This window comes from Solanum dulcamara, chromosome 11, assembly GCF_947179165.1.
Source record: "Solanum dulcamara chromosome 11, daSolDulc1.2, whole genome shotgun sequence".
Classification (NCBI taxonomy): Eukaryota; Viridiplantae; Streptophyta; class Magnoliopsida; order Solanales; family Solanaceae; genus Solanum; species Solanum dulcamara.
In genome coordinates this window covers 28773068-28791089 of record NC_077247.1, presented here as the reverse complement: position 1 = coordinate 28791089, position 18022 = coordinate 28773068, and the positions used below count along the sequence as shown (strand labels likewise).

Genomic DNA, 18022 nt, shown 5'->3' with positions numbered 1-18022 from the left:
CCTCAAACAAAACTCATATTTGCTAAACTTAGCAAACAACTAACGGTCTTTAAGAACTCGCAAGACAATCCTCAAATGATCGACATGCTCCTCCTCACTTCGAGAGTAGATCAATATATCATTAGTGAACACAATGATGAATATATCCAAGTATTGCTTGAACACCTTGTTCATTAGATCCATAAAAGCTGCAAGAGAAGTTTTTAGTCAAAAATACATAGCAAAAAATTCAATGTGACCATACCGAGTTCTAAAATCCATCTTCAAAATGTCATATTCCTCAAACGAAGCTGATGATAACTCAATCGAAGATTGATCTTTGAGAAATAATGATCTCCTTGAAGTCGATTAACCAAGTCATCAATCTTTAGAATTGGATAATTATTCTTGATTGTGACCTTGATCAATTGTTGATCATCAATACATATATGAAGAGAACCATCATTCTTTCACATGAAGAGAACTGGAGCACCCCATGGAGAGATACTCGATCTTATGAAACCCTTATCCATCAAATCCATTAATTGATCCTTCAACTCCTTAAGTTTCATCGGAGCCATTTTTTAGGGAGGGATAGAGATAGGCTAGGATAAGGAAAAGATCTCAACACCAAAGTTTATTTTCCTTTCCGGAGGAATACCCAGAAGATCATGAGTAAACACTTATGGAAACTCATTAACAAGAGAAACTAACTCAAGAGTAGGGGCTTTAGAATTTGTATTCCTATCCTATACAAGATGACAGATGCAACCTTTAGAAATTATTTTTCAAGCTTTAAGGCACAAGATGAATTGACCCTTAAACACAAAATTACTATCCTTTTATTATAAGATTGGATCATTTGGAAATTGAAGCTTAACCACTTGGGTTCTACAATCAAAAAAAGCAGAACATGTATAAAGCCAATACATACTAAGAATAACATGAAAATTGGTTATATCAAGCTTTACAAGATTAAATGAGGTGACTATATGAAAAACTAAGGATAAGGCAATTTCTATAGACCCGCTTAGCCAAATATAAATGACCTATAGGAGTATAAACTGAGAAAGTCTCTAACAAGATTCCAGCACTAATATCAAACTTCATAGCAAGATAAGGAGTAACAAATAAAACATTTGCTCCTATATATAACAAGGGATAAACATCAAACTAAAAAACTCATAATACACTAGTCACCACATAGGGAGAATCCTCCAACTCCTGACAATTCTGAAGAGCATAAAATCTATTCTAGCGCTGACCACCTTCAGAACCTAACAAAGTATCCTGTTGAGCCGAATGATCGAAAGTACTAGTCTAATTTGGGGTCTACTACCTCCACCTCTACCCGAACCTAAGGGACTACCTCTTACTCTATGATCCGTATTTCCAAAAGCATAACAAGTATCAAAACCCACCAAACAATCTCCTTGATGGCTCTTCCCATACTTTTTATATGTGAGGATAGTCTTACCACTTGAAGCACTCCTTTGAGGCTTAGGGTTAGACACCCTATCCATGTTGAACTTCAAAGCTGGAGTATTAGAAGAATTTTAGCTGGATAACTTTGAGCAAAACTGAGAATAGCCACCACTACCGGACCTCACATGTGAAAAGTTACCACTATCTATCCATTCCTTCTCTAACTCCCTAGACTTCTCCTTGAGATTTTCTTCCTCAATTTACTCAAAATGTGTCATCAACCTTGATATTTCTATCTCTTTTATCAACATAGAGGCTCTACCCTCGAATTATAGAACTCATCGAAATAAGCAACTTTAAGTGGAACGTGAATTAGTCACAAGAATAGCCAGGAGTATCATGACCTATATTATGAAATAATATAGGCAAAAGTATGTGCTAGTAAATGGAATGTACTAAGTATGTGATAAATATGTATGACGTGAATAAAAGGAAATAATAAGCATGAACATGAGATGCATGATAGAAATTTCTTAAATGATGTGACGTAAATCATAAAATCATGAGATAAGGTCAATGCATCATAAAAATACATCATTAAAGACTTGTAATAAAACATAGTCCATTTTGTGGGACATGAACCATAACCGATGATAAGGTCATGTGAGCTATAACATAGAATTCTGATGTAACTCTTACACCATAAAAGGAGTGGCTACATGTTGAGGTAGACCCTATATCATTCATTATGATCTATTTGTGGATCCATTAGCTAAGTAATTTAAGACAACCTATGGGGGGAGGCGGGGACATAGTTTGGGACTAGAGGCTCCCTTAACAAACCCCCACATAAAACCCTCTTGGCGCTAAGTCAAATACCAAAGGAATAGATAAAGGTAATTATCACCAGAATATTAGGAAAGGCAATAATCATATACCAATCCACATCACAAAATATATAAGAGTAGCTCTTTTCAAATCATGATTCATAACATAATTCATATAGATATGTATTTTTCTAAGCATATAAATCATGATTTCGTTCATATTGTGAGGAAACCTTCCATAATTCAATGCTACATATTTGAAAAAATCTTTGCAACATACTTCATCACTTCCATAAAATATGCATAAATCTTTCATCAATTTCATGATCATAATTCATTGTTCATAAGTAAAAATCATAGGCATGATACATGAATCATATCAAATCAATTGAACATCATGTATCTTAGTAAATGTATGCATAATAAAGTATAATAAAATTAATTGAAATCAATTAAAAAGAATCCATGAATAATTGACATAAAATCCTACTTGAATTAGATAAAATTGAACATGAAGAGTTGAGATCTTTTGGGACCCAATGAATGAAAGAATTCCATTAGTGGATTACCAGATATCTGGATAATCAAAGCCCTGATGCAAGCTATAAAAGTAGAGATTTAACTTGACCTTGAAACTCCAGCTTTCCTTACTTGAGATTGAGAGAATTGGAGAAGATGAATCGAGAGGCTTTGAAAATTTGAGTGAATGAGAGGGAATAGAGTACTCTTTAAGGGTAAAAAAGGTTATAGGATTATTTAACGATCCAATTGACATAGTTTAGGAATTAAAAGAATGAGAAAAGTCCAAAAATACCCTTCATTTAAAATTATCGGGAGTGACCTACGACTAAGACCTACAAGTAGTAGGTCCTTCGACGATCCGTCAAAAGGGTTCGTAGAGGTCATGTTCTATTATCTTGAGGTACTGGAATTTCACCCAAACCTATTACCCCTTTCATGTGGGTTCTATATAGTCCTACAGGTCGTAGGTATAGTCTGTAAAAGTCATGCACCTAAACAGTAGACACTGGAAATTGCATATTAACATTACGACACTAGTTTACGGGTCGTAGACATCTTTACGGGCTGTCAAACGTGTTCTTCCTGCCAACTTTAAAAATTCCAAAAAATCAAGCCTTTGAACCTTACTCTATGAATCATCCTACGGCTGGTAGAACTTCCTAAGGTTTATAGGACCTACTCATAAAATGCTCTGATACTTAGACAATGTTTCCAACCTCAAGGCCTTTCCTATGACCCCCTTATATAGACCATAAAACATTATACGGTCCATAGAAGCCACTCTTCCTTCTCACCAAACACTTAGGAAATTTCCAAGCGCCACTACCCTTCCTACGAGATATTCCTAAGGTTTGTAGGAATTCCTACAACCCGTATGTCGTTTAGTGGGAACTAGCACAAGACACTACTTCTGCATTTTTCCTTTTAATTAAAACCTTTCAACTTCTGAGGTCTTACACCATGAGAGCATACATAGAAAAGTTTGTTAACAAACCAGTTGGGTGAACACCCTACTTTCTACGAATACTTTGATGCAACTGCTCACTATGACACAAGATACCAACAAGTTGGATAAGCTTTAGGGTGTGGCTCTAGCACCCGAGTCAGAAAAAAGAAGAAAGAAATATCGTGAAAAATCTAGCACCTCTGATGATACGCCAGAGGATGCAAAACAATAGTGCGACTAGATTTGCTGGTTTCAATGAGAAAGTAGAGATAGTGAGAGGAGAGAGAACAGTAAATGATAGATGTTGCAAGGACTTGGATTCCTCTAGTGGGATAGTCCCAACTCAGTACACTGAGATTACTACTATTGTGGTGCCTATTGGCACCACCAATATTGCTAAGAGCGATGACCCTTCGAGAAACCCTACATCATTAAGTGTATCGACCCCTGCTGGTGCCACCACTGATCCATAGAATATCGCCTAGGGCACCGCAAGTATGATCATTTTCCACTATTTGTATTGATGATTTTTTATTGAATACATTGAGGACAATGCACTAGATTCTTTTTAGGGGTGGGGTATCCTACCAATTGGGAGTTTTTTTGCCATATTTTTTTCTTTCAAGTATTTTATCATAGTAGAACTGGCATATTTATGTTGTTTTATGTTTTTATGTTAGTTGTGATATGTTGTGTAAGTACAAGAATTTGGAAATTGTGCATGCAATCTGGGCTGAAATCACACATGGTTTTGAGCTATATTATTGAAATTTTGACCCTGTTAAAAATTTGGATGTGCCATATAGACCATGTCTATGACATTGACCTCTTAGGATCTTTGAATGACATTTTACATACCAACATGTAAATCATTACTTGATAGGGCATGAATTTGTTGGCTATTGTTGGATAGTGTAAATTAGATGCCATGAGTTTGGTAAGCTTCATTTTCTAGTTCTTACTTTGCAGGTGTAAGCTAGAACTTGCCTCAATAGTCACACAAAGACTGTAAAATAGTTGGTTAGGAAAGGATCATAGGTTATTTTTTGTGATAGTCCACTACAACCTAAATTCCTGCCACATAAACCCCTTGAATCCTGTTTGAACCTTAAACTTTTCCTTGACTAGCCCATTCACCTTCATACAATTATTTTGACCACTTTGTTGTATTATTGATTCCTCCGAAGGCACGATGCCATAACTCAGGCAAAACATTTAAGTTGAGAGTGACTATAAAATATTAGAATAAAAAGAGTGGGTATGAACAGAATTGAGTGTAAAGAGAAAAAGTACTCAAGGTGTGGTGGTGAAAAAGAAAAAAAAAGAGAAAGAATTATGTGAGCTAAAGTTTATGCATATAAAGTTGTGAAAAAAGAAATAGAAAGCAACACCAGACCCGAGTTGTGAATAGTGATAAAGGAAGGGAAAAGGAGAGAAAGATTATGCGAAAATGGAAGAGCAAAGGAAATATTGTAGTGCCAAAGAAGGTTAGTCACTTATATCCCAAATATTCCATACCCTAGACCGACCCTACGTAACAAGCCAAAAAAATCCTATAGTGATCCTAACCCAGTTACTTGAAAGTTAAGGTGCAGAAAATAAGGGAAAACCTATGGTTTGTGTACTTGCATTGTTTGAACATTTTTCAGAGAGTGATCGCATTTGTACTAGTCCTTGCTAGTTTAAATATGCGTGAGAGAGACTTCATTTTGTAAGGGCACTATATTTGCACTGTATAGTTGCTAGGTTGACTAGATAACTCTTGTTTGCATTTGCATGATCAACTATGAGTATTGGAATGTCATCTATGGATCCTATTAAGTTAGTATGAATGGTTAAGGTGATGCATAGCTTGTTTGATTAAAAAGAAGAGGGGTGTTATAAATATATGTGATTGTATGAAAATTGGTAATTGTATATCATCGAAGGTCTTTTGTACTTGAGCATCATTTCATTTTATTTTCATTGCTTGAGTACAAACAATAGTTCTAAGTTGAGGGTGTTGATGTTTCATGAATTTGCAACACTATCGACGCTCAAAACAAATAATTATTGCAAGTTCCTGAGCATGTTTATGTAAATATGATGTATTTTTGTGTAATGACCCTCCGGGTCATTTTCTATAGTTTCCATTTTTTTCAGCATTTTGAGCGTTCTTGTAGTGATCCTAAGTCATTTTAACTTGGTAGGACTGACAATTCAATCGTCTGGTCATTTGTTTGGATTTTATGTCAGTTTCCCTATTTTGGAGCTCTTGGAGTTTGACTGGTTGACTTCATTCAAAAATCTAAGAAAAATGACCTCAAAATGAAATTCTAACGGTTTCCTCAGCTCCGGAATGGTTATTTAGGCTACTGGCATGGCCAGCTTGATTCCCAAGGCTTTTGATATAAGTTTGAGCCATTATGTGTTTTAGCTTTTTAGCTTTGGCCTAAGTTTGACTTTGGTCAACAATCTTGGTAAACATGCTCAGACCAAAATTTTGATAGTGTTTTTACTTCTGGAATGTTGAGTTTTTTCTAGAATAACCTTTCATTTGGGTCCCAAGGCTTTCGGTCTCATTCGATAACACTTGTAGATTTGCTCAAAATAGTGCTTGGGAGTGAGACCCACTTTTCATTGAGATAAACTTGGATGGAAATTTTAACTACACCATTGAGTCTAGAATGTCATATACAAGTGGTATGCACTTTTGGTTTGCATCGTTTGGACTCTAAATAATTTATGAGGGCTTGTTCGAAGTTTTCGTACACTTAGCTTTTTTTCTAGTTTCTGTTCCCATGGCTTTAGTGACCAAAAGTTGGCTTTTGCAGCAGCCTCTTTAGCAACCAAAAATTGGCTTTTGCGACAGCCATTTTAGCGACCAAAAGTTGTCTTTTACGACCAAGTGTGTCTAAAGCAATGGTCACTTTAGCAAAAAGTTGTTGGCTTTTGCGACCATTGCTAGGAATTAAATTCCAGTCATTCGTCCATTTCTTCAAATTTTGATATCTCAAGTTCTAGAGCTTTATTTTGGGTGATTCAAAGTCCAACGTGTTTGAAACGTTTGTGGCTACGCATTGTAGTGCTCGGGGAGTTTTGGAGGACCTCCATTTGTGGTATTTACTCATGTTTTAACTGCTACCCTTTTCTCCCTTTAAATCTTTAATGGTTAATTAATTGCATGGGTTGGATTCTTCATTTCTTAGCATTGAATTGTGCCATATTTTAGAACACAAGTTTAGTAAGCTCAAATGAACCTTTTAATGGATTTAATTTCAGGATTTTTGATGCATATCCCACAATTTTGTTTTAGACCCAATTGTGGGTCCGTCTCCAAAAAATGCAATTTTGATGTCAAAACATTTGTATGACATCATAACTAATATTTTATTAGTGTGGCAGTAATTAGAGGTGATTCAGAGGTGGAAACCTTCAAATTGGTGGATTGAAAACGCGCGTGATTGACATCGAGATAGGCTATAATCTCCCACTTTGATTGAGCTTTATTAGATATTGTTTAGTATATATTACATGTGATTTAGGTTGCTACCTTCTAAGAATAGGGTTTGCCTTCTTCCATTCTATCTTCTTGATTTCCAGTTGAACCTTAGACTAGAATAGTCTTGTGAGATCCTTAGTTTAGGCTTGTGGCCTTGTTTGTAATTTGGATTAGAGATACTATCCTTATTTAGGATGGATATGGTTGGCCTTAGGCTAGGTTTAAGGCTTAGGTGCCTTAGCGTATGATTTGTTTCCCTTATAGCTAGGCGTAGCTTCTGGTAGGGCTTGTTTCGAATGAGATACCTTGTGCCTGTGCCTGAGACCTCAATAGCTCATCGTAGCCATAGGTTTTGCTTAGTTGTGCTCGTTGGGAGCTGAAATGGCAAATTTTTGGGTAAGACATCGATCTTAGAGATATTTATCCCCTATCTGATTTTGAGCCATTTCTCGATTACTTGACCTTATGTTTAGCGGTAGGTTTGTGATGCCTTATTGTCTATTGTTGGGACTGAGGCCGTATTCGAGGAGCGATTAGATCTCAGGCTAGTTTCCTTTGCCTTGATTGTGTTGTGAGACTTGATAATATATTTTGTAATACGTGTATCTTGTTTAGATGCTAGTGATGGCATGCTTACATTGATTGAATATTTTTAAATTTTTTCTTGTACGACCCTGGCATCTTCATGGATTTTTACTACTCTTTTTGAGAAGGCATTTTTACTACTATTTTTGAGATGGCATTCTCACACTTTTACTATATTTTTAAGATTAGTTTTAACGAAAGTCGTACCACCTGAATCATTTGGAGTACTCTTTTTATACTGGTGGTATTATAGGCATTGAGGATGCACTCAATTTTTATTGATATACGGCATGGCATCACCTTTTTTTCTACATTGGCCACACGTGGGATGCCTTTAGCCTGTACTTGACTATTCAGCGCAGCGTCACCCTTTTCTACATCGGCTTAGATACTCACTCTCTGGTATCACTATGGGGGATGATATATGTTATTTATAAAACCTGGTTCACGCTCAAGAAGTGTATACATACTTCCTGTGTCCCCTATGAGCCCCTCTGGATAGTGTATCACTAAACTGGATGAGGAAGCTACAGGGGTCCTACCTGGCAGGCCGAGGGTCAGGTGAGTCTGTACACTTGTTTATTTATGATCTTTGAGAGACACTAATGATGTTATTTGTTTTAACTAAGAACTTACATTCATTAGTTTTGCCTATCACCAGTATACTTGTTTGACGTTTGGTCCTCTAGTTTTATTGGGGTCAGGGCTATGTTTGGTTTTATTTTTACCTTTCGGGGGTATAGGCATCCGATTGTTTATTCTTTGATTATACTTGTACTCATCTCATAATGTATTTGTAGTTGTCAACAGGGGGTGTTAGTCTGGATTTATTGTTGGTATTCCCTACTAGGCCGAGTTGGATTGGTCCTTAGGTGATTATGTGATTAGCGGTGATAGTCGATTTTCCATTCTTGATTAGTTCACTCTTATAGAGCCTACGATTTGTAAATATGTTGTTCACTGGCGTTTTCAGGTGAGTTCCTTGACTCCGGTTCTTTTGCCTATGTATTCTACCTCATCACTTTTATTTCTTGTCTTACCTTATATTAGCTCCTGTTTAGTTACTTGTTTTGTACTTACCTAGGTTACATGTTATTTATACTTGCTTTATTTGTGGAGCCCAATTGACCTATGCCTACTAAGTATGATTCGTTTGGTACTTATACTACACTTCTATATCCTGCAGATGATAGTACGGATTATCTCTGATGATTTGGACTTGGTGCGGAACAGCTTGCATTTGGAGATTGGGTGAGCTCCTAGCGTCAGGAGTTGTTGATTTCCATCTATTTTGTGTTAGGACTAGTCTTTGCTTGCTTTCGAAGACTAACTGTATCTTTTTTGTAATTGTATAAGCCTTGTACTCTTATTTTTATTAGATGCTCGAATATCGATTGATGTCAGATCTTGGTGATGGTTCTTTATGGATGTATTATTGTTGCTCCTTTCTTTCTTCTTATTATTATAGATTCTTTTGCTTCTTTTGATTATTTTTTTCTTGATAGTCTATTTTCTAGCTCCGGGCTATGGGTTAGGCTTACCTACTGGCAGGTTGGAGTAGGTGTCATCATGACCTAGAGATCGGATCGTGATATTTTGTCAAATGTTCAAGAAAATAGGTATGAAGGCACTTGGGAGAGTTACAGCTGAAAAATGAAGCATGGGGAAGATTACGAGAGGGTGTATGGAGTGTAGAGAGTTGTACGGTACATCAGCTTGTCCATTGATAGTGCTTATAGAGATGAAAAGTTGAATTCAAGGTTCACCATATCCTATCCATCGGACCGTGAAAGTTTATATGGTCCGTGGTCTGGTCCGTAGAAAGAGAATGAAGAAATCACTTATGGAAGGTGTACGAGAACCTTCATGAGCCATGGAGATCTGTACGACTCGTGAAAAGGTCCATGGAAAGGTAAGGCCAAAGTTCGGCTATAAACTAATTCAAAGTTCACGGACTGCTTCACGTATTATAAACATGTGTACGGGCTGTGAAGTTGAACGTAGACATGTGCCAACTTTATATTTTCAATTTTATTTAAGATTAATTTTTATGTCTATAAATAGCCTATGTTAGGTTTTTCTTTATGCTCTGTTACCTCGTTTTGAGAACATTGTGATGACACACTTGGGGATTGTTACATAATCTTAATAATTTATCACATCTTCATCCATTGTTCCTGCAATTAATTAGAAATTGGTTGTTTTTTTATCGTAACTATCTCTAACATGAATTCTACACAAATTACACTATTGTTCTTATGATTATGAGCGGCTAAACACCACAACTAAGGTTGTGGGAATCATGACCGAGTGACAAAGTAGGTTAAGTACAAGTAGTTCTCGATCAATATACATGCATATATTATTGTTATTTTTATTTTGGTTATTTTTTCAATGAGTGCGCATGTTAGAACTCGCCCATATTTAATAGTTGTTTGAGAGAGATAGTGATTATTAAAAGATAACAATGACAGAGATTCGAAGATATAAACCTTTAGCTAATGACTTGAGCCCGAGAGGAATAATCTTCTGGTGTCAAAAATAGGGGTTAGTTCTTAAGACGCTCTAAGACCGAGAGGTAACGAGTGAAATTCATCTAATGGACTGAAAGGTGTTTAGGTGTACCTAGCGTGTTAGATTTTTCATGCTACGCATTGAGAGACAATTACTAGTACAGAATGCCTACCGAGTTACGATGTCATGAGGAACACAGTGCTAGTTTCTTCCATCTACTGTTCACAACTCTAAGTCTATCTTACTTTGCTACTGCAAACACTGTTACTAGTTACTAAATTGAACCAAAACCCCCAGTTTACTTAATGCATTTTTATTTTTGGAAAATACTGATTAAGTTCTATGTTTGACAGCGATTGTTTTATACTTTTTAATTGAGGTTTAAGTTTGGGTGTATCACTATACTGAAACAAGTATCAATTCATCTACCACAAGAAAATATATATTCATTTAATAATGTCGGGACTTTTGCAAAAAGATTTTATGCCCCAAGGCACAAGTCGTGCTTTATTTACGATTATACTTCCGCACAATAACTTATTTGTAACCCACTAACATTATATCTTGATCTATGGAATATAAAATCAAAATATGACTTTTCTAAGTGAAATAAATTATACTTGAATAGTGTGTTTTATTTGGCCAATCATTTATCTATCCTCATTATATGAAATATTTGAGTTCAAGATCCTCGTCTCCATCTATAGCATTGAGTGATACTTCATATCAAAGATACCATCAATGGTCATTTGACTCGATTCCATTACGATATAACTTATCAAAACCTCTTCATTTTTCATCATTTCAGGTACCTGGACCTTTGCAGTGTTATGTTGTCGTTCTCATTTAAATCATTTGACTCATTATCATGACCATCTTGATTATTTGCTCCTCTCTTTCCTCACGGAGTTTTATGTTTGAAATCGATTGGTCTATCATGCTTCAGGCGTACCATAGACTCTGTCCTTCAAGGACTTCTCATTGGAGCATTTGCGACTGAATTATAAATAGAATCAGCAAATTCATCTGGCAATTAATTTGCAACATTATGTATATCAATTATATCTTAAACTTCAAATTCACAATTTTTAACGATGATCTAAGATAATTCGTCCCACTCATAATATTGAGGTATCAATCATCTCTCCCTCTAATATTAGAAAATGTAACATCCACCCCCACCTCATTTGGGGATCCATCTTTTTGCGTGGTGGAGCAATAAATCAAATATCGCACATTCAAAATTTAAATTTTGGTTTCTAACTATGAATCAATTATGATGAAAAATTTTATTGGCTTAATGTATACATGTGCTGCTACATGTTAAATAAACTCATCTCATGCCAAATCTTATTTAAAAAATTTGTTCTCATAACCAATAGTTTAGCTATAATTGGAGGCATACAATTTCTGATAAACCAATCAGCATTATCAACATGATTTCATTGTTTGGAATTGTGCTCCTAATTTAACAATTCGAGCAAACAACCTTACAAAATATAATTTATAAATTGACAACAAAACACATGTAACATCTCATAGATGCAACTATTAAAATCATATAGTTACAAACAGTCCTCATGACAGGTGAATGGGCCCATATTCACCTTTTTATATGTTCCAAAACTTCAAGAAATACAGTTCTAACCTTAGTTGGTAATAAAATGATCAGTTTATCATGAGAACAAGAAACACAAAAGAATTCTTGAAGAATCTTTTATTTCTTTTACATATAGCCACATGAATTCTCAATTACTTTTGCATCACTACTGAATCGGAATGGCCAATAGATTATGTCAATTGATCTTTATTCCAGTTAACTTCTAATTTATTTTTGCATTTGATTCCATCATCATGTCCATGTTTGTATACAACAAATAAAAAAAAGGCGGGTAATCTTTTACATAAATATTTATAACCCGCTTTGATTGTAGTAATATGAAGATATTAAATCTTCTCATAATTTATAGTCTCTATGTGATAAAATTTTTCTTTTCAATTCTTCGAAACTTAAAAAGTTTCTTTAAAAACTTACTACAACTCTTATTTTATTTATCCGTTAGTAACACAATAGCTCTTAGAAGCTCACAATTAATTTTGTGCACTATCACATGACATCATCCCCATGGTGAACATCTCCTTTAAGGAGAAATTTATACTATTATTATCATGGTCAAAATTATTATAGAAAATATATGTTTCTTGCTTTATTTTTGTCATACCATAGGTACATGACCAATGATCATTTATGCCAAAATAAAACTCTTTATTTTTCTCGAACCTCCTGTAGAGGTGAGTTGTCGCATATATCCAACCTATAATAATTTTATTACATTGACCCATTCACTTTCAAAATGGTCGAACATTCACGATACTTATCACAAGTCACCTTCTCTTCAAGGAATGGATTAATCATTTTTGCATGACATACCTCAACACCACTTTGAAAGGTCAAATGTGTACCACTATTTTATCTTCCTTTCTTTTGATGGAGGATTTATAAATTTATCAAATCATTAAATCGCACAACAACCGCATGTCCAATGACCTTTCATATAATTTTGATGATAAAAAATACCTTGAAGGACTATTTGGAGAACCCATAATATTTTTTCTTTTATAATTACCACAATGATGACTATTATAATTTTGATCCTCCACGTCCTTATTCATACATTCAATCACTATTCACATTTCATACTTATTATTTACTTCTACCACATTCATACGATGAAATGTAGCAAATTAATTGGACGAATTTCAAACTTATCAAGTACTGCTACCACATTCACTTCAAGGATTGAAGCAAATTCAATGGGACGAATTTCTTGACTTTTCATCAAAAATATATTATTTCTGGCTTAGTCATCATTATATCATCACTATGGTGCATTGAGACTCAAACTCAATTTCTTATCCATACAAAGGAGGGTTAGGCCATAATTTTATTTGTGGGACTTGAGCCCAATAGTTTATCATCACAGTGCATTGGTACTTTAACTCAATGTCTTATCTTTTTTGTGCAATTGGACTTGAATCCATTGTCTTACCCTCAACCAATGGTATAATAAATCGAAGTACAACATGACTCATCATTTGAGTCTTTCAAAATATTTAAATTAAATTCATAAAATATAATCCCTTCTATCAACTAATGTTTTCGACAATATAAATAGCCGTGATAAGGAAAAATATAAAAATTATCCTCAAAATTAGTGTAATCAGAATAATACTTTGAAAGACTCAAATGATGAGTCTTTCAAATTTCATACTTATAATTACCACAATGATGACTATTATAATTTTGATCCTCCACGTCCTTATTCATACATTCAATCACTATTCACATTTCATACTTATTATTTACTTCTACCACATTCATACGATGAAATGTAGCCGTGATAAGGAAAAATATAAAAATTATCCTCAAAATTAGTGTAATCAGAATAATACACAAACTCATGCTACCAAAATTTTATACATTCTTCCATTTAAGAAATTTTGTGGAGCAGAGAATATTCAACCAACAAAAGTATATGCCTTTGGTTCCTGATCAATGTTGGTTACCAAACGCTATTGTATGGTAGAGTATTGATTGAAACTTATTTCTAAATTATAAAAAGATTTTAGAAAATACATACCTGATTTTATGAATGTAATATTTTTTATTGGAATAGTTATCATTTTTCCTTCTCGATTCTCCTAACAAGATCAACCAAAACATATGAGTGAAGAAAAACTAAAACTCAATCTCAATTGACTATAGTCTCGTACAGATAACGTCATATAAAACATTAGCAACATACTACAAACAATATAGACAAGAGATATAGAGAGTAGAATGTAGAAATCATCTTATTCAAATGTCTTCAAATCTCTGTTACAATGGTGAATGGCAATTCTATTTATAAGTTGAGAAATCACTTCAAAAATCATTATATTAAATGTCAAATTAATGAATACATCGTCAAAGGGATAAACGTTTTGAGTTGAATAACGAGTAGTATAGGTGTGCAACGGATAAGTAGTATCAAGTTGGGAGATCTTTAGGTATTCTGCCAATAATAAATACCCTCTTAACATGCTAATCTTTTGAGAAACACAATTACTAAACAAGACTTAAAAAGCAAAACGTCTCCCAATAAAAATAAATAGTCAACTATCCTCTTTAAGTCGTAAACATTTCAAGGTAAAAGGGAAATAGACAAACTACAGATAATATATAATACTAGCTCTGCGTGCTACTATGCACACGGACCATAAAAGAAGAAGATAACATTTAAGATGCTGGCTTTTGACTTTGAAGTAAAATTAGAGGAAATCTGCCCCGACACAAAAACAACCACATTCTTCACGAGCAGCAAAATTACACATTATCACAATCAGGGGTGTTCACAGTTTGAATAAAAACTTATCCAAATCAAAAAACCTAACCAAGCCGATCAAATAAACCAATTTTTTATCTGATTTGATCTGATTTTACATTTTTTAAAACCGATAATATTTAATTTGATTTTAATTTTGTTCAAAAAAATCGAAAAAAGAATCGAACCGATAAATTATATACATATTTTTTTATAATTACATATACATAATATATTATTTTTTATGAATATTTTTTTATGCAAAAAATACAACTTACTAATACTAAAATAGTAAGGTATTATACGTCTTTAATTTGCACAATCATATCATTAATTTATGCATTATTCAACAGGTTTATGTTGTTTAGTATATTAATTTAGCTAATAATATAAGGAGAATGTTAAACATAATTAAAATTCTGATATAAAAATTATAAAATTCAAAATGACACGAAGACAATTTATATATTTTAAATGAATTATTATTTTTTCTTCTCTTTTGAATGAATCGTTTTTCTTATTTTTGTGTATGGTTAATAACCGAATAACCGAACCAAACAAAACCAAAACCAATAACAACCAAACTGATAGATGTATATTTTAATTGGTTTGGTTTGGTTTTAATAATTTCAAAACCGATTAAATTGGTATGATTTTGATTTTGACCAATAACCGACTCATACCGACCCATGAACGCCCCTAATCACAATAGACATTATAATTTGTTTCTACCTCCACCTCTGCCCCAACAAATATAGGACCAGAACAAAACCATTCACACCAACGCAGCGAGAGCCAAACATACTAGCAATATTGACAAAAGAAGGAAAGAGGAGGGAAATGAGAAGAGCAAACAAAAGACAATGCCTTGACACACGACAGCCTGATATCAGATCAGACAGGAAAACTGGCTTTCGGCAAGGTTCCCAACCATGAATATGTTACACACAAGGATAAGTGTGAAGTCCTTGAACTTCAAGAACCTCTTCTTAAGAAAGCTTCTCAAGATATGGAAGAAGCTCGATCAGGTCATTTGCTGCCTATTATCAGTCTTTTGCAGAGCTGAAAATTCTCCCAGAAATATCAGACTTCAATTTCCATGTAAATGAGACAATCTCTTGAAGTAGATGATCTATTTCTTCCTCTTTTTTCTCATATATGAAAAACAAAGTAAAGGCACCTGGGATTCCTGCAGTTGATATGATATGGTCAAGCACCCAAATATGGGATTGAACTTGCATAGCTTGAGCTGCTATTTGCATAATTTAGGAGAAAAAGTGTAACAAATTCTGGATGCAGATGAGTTGTTACCATGTAGGCTCTCAAGGATAAATGTGCTATTTCAGTGTCAGTACCACTTACCTATGGCAAACAAACTCCGCAGAGAAATGGTTCCAAGGATACTTAGAATCAATAGAGAGAGAGCAACCTGTTTCATCATCAAAATGAAAGATTTCACAAACTAATAGATGGAAGTAACAGTATGGTGTATATATAATTACTCATTTTGGCGAACAGAAGCAAGATGGCTTAGAAAGTCTTATCCCTTTTGCATCCAATGTCTTGTCAGGAATTTTCAAATTCAGTGAAACAAAAATTGCTCATTCTACATGTTTTCACGTTGTTGGGGTTTACTAAACAGGTAAATGTAAATCATTGTTACAGTGGCACTCGAGGGGAATTCAGAAAAACCCAACTAAAATACAGCACCGAAAACATAACAAACCTGTGCTCCTTGTCACTTTCGGAAATGAGACAATGAAAAAGAAACCGAAATGATTAAAAAAAAACAGATTCCTGTTCTCCTAAATATGCAACTTGAAGAAGTGAACAGAAACATAACCCCCACCCCACCCCACCCACCCCCTAACCAAAAAGAAAAAAAGGGAACAAGTACCAGCAATGGATTGCTGTTAACCCTCCCACAATTTCTTCCTATTGCAACACATAAATTCAATCTAAAGATCCTCACACAAAGCACTTTTTTTTTATGAAGATACACACAAAGATCCTTACTCCAACTTAACGGGATAACTCCCCCATCTCACATATGCAGCATCAAGCTAAAACTACCCATCTACTCTCCACAATTCTCTCACCAATTATTGTGACACATTACTTCCCTAAGCTCACAATCCCCCTTTTCTAGTGCCTTAATGACATCTTAACCTTTTCATTTTCTATGAATGAGTTGAAAGTCAAATATTGTAGAGAGAAAGGCTCACGACTTGGATCAAGTGAAGTGCATCAAGGATGAGGAAGGCAAGGTGTTGGTGGACGAGACCTCCATTAAGCAAAAGTGGCAAACATACTTTCACAAACTCTTAACGAAGAAGGGGACAAAGACATTGTGTTGGGTGAATTGACACACTGAAAGACTTCGGGATTTTGGATACTGTAGGTGTTTTAGTGTTGAGGAGGTCAAACGTGCTATTAGTAGGTTGAGCAGGAGAATAGCAACCGAACTCAATGAGATTCCAATGGAATTTGGGAGAAGCACTGACAATGCGGGTTTAGAGTGGTTGACTAGGTTTTTTAATGATGTTTTTAAGATGGCAAAAATGCCTGATGAATGGAGGTAGAGTACAATGGTTCCATTGTATAAGAACAATGATGATATCCCAAACTATAACAATTACAGGGGTATCAAATTGTTACGCCACACTATAAAGATTTGGGAGAAAGTGGTGGAGAGGGGTGTCCCTTTCCAAGAACCAATTTGGATTCATGTCGAGGTGTTTGACTACCGAGGCAATCCATCTTGCGCAAAGACTAGTGGAGAAATATAAGGAAAGGAAAAGGGACTTACATATGGTATGCATTGATCTTGACAAGGCCAATGAAAAAGTTCCAAGGGATATCCTCTGAGGTGTTTGGAGGCAAAAGGTGTACTGATGGTTTATATTAGAGCGATAAAAGACATGTATGATGGATCCATGACGCGAGTTAGGACTATGGGAGGAGACTCTGAGCACTTCCTAGTTGAGATGGGCTTTCATCAGGGATTTGTGCTTAGCCCTTTCCTATTTGCCTTGGTGATGCATGAGCTGATGCAGTCTATTCAGGAGGAGGTTCCATGGTGTATGTTATTTGCGGATGACAGTACTCATTGATGAGACACAAGACAGAGTTAATGATAGGTTGGAGGTTTGGAGACAAACTCCATAGTCCAAAGGGTTCAGGTTGAGCAGGACCAAGACGGAATTTTGGAGTGCAAATTCAGTGTTGCGATGGATGAAGCGGACGTGGAAGTGAGGCTTGCCACACAGACAAATCCTAAGAGCGTTTTAAATATCTTGGGTCCATCATCCAGGATAGTGGGGACATCGATGATGTCACACATCGCATTGGGGCGGCATGGATTAAATAAAGTCTTCCT

The 18022-nt window shown here is 35.0% G+C and overlaps 1 protein-coding gene across 3 annotated transcripts in view; it reads right to left on the bottom strand.

Moving 5' to 3' along the window:
* Positions 1 to 15228: 15228 nt before the first annotated feature.
* The window catches only part of LOC129872276 (3beta-hydroxysteroid-dehydrogenase/decarboxylase-like), a 44663-nt gene continuing 41869 nt past the window's right edge, over positions 15229 to 18022 (bottom strand). For all 3 annotated transcript variants that reach the window (XM_055947198.1, XM_055947199.1, XM_055947200.1), the window contains 2 exons: positions 16006 to 16072; positions 15229 to 15832 (listed from right to left, as the gene is read on the bottom strand). In XM_055947198.1, the coding sequence (XP_055803173.1) occupies positions 15690 to 15832; positions 16006 to 16072 (210 nt within the window). In that variant the 3' untranslated portion in view covers positions 15229 to 15689. The remainder of the gene's footprint in view (positions 15833 to 16005; positions 16073 to 18022) is intronic.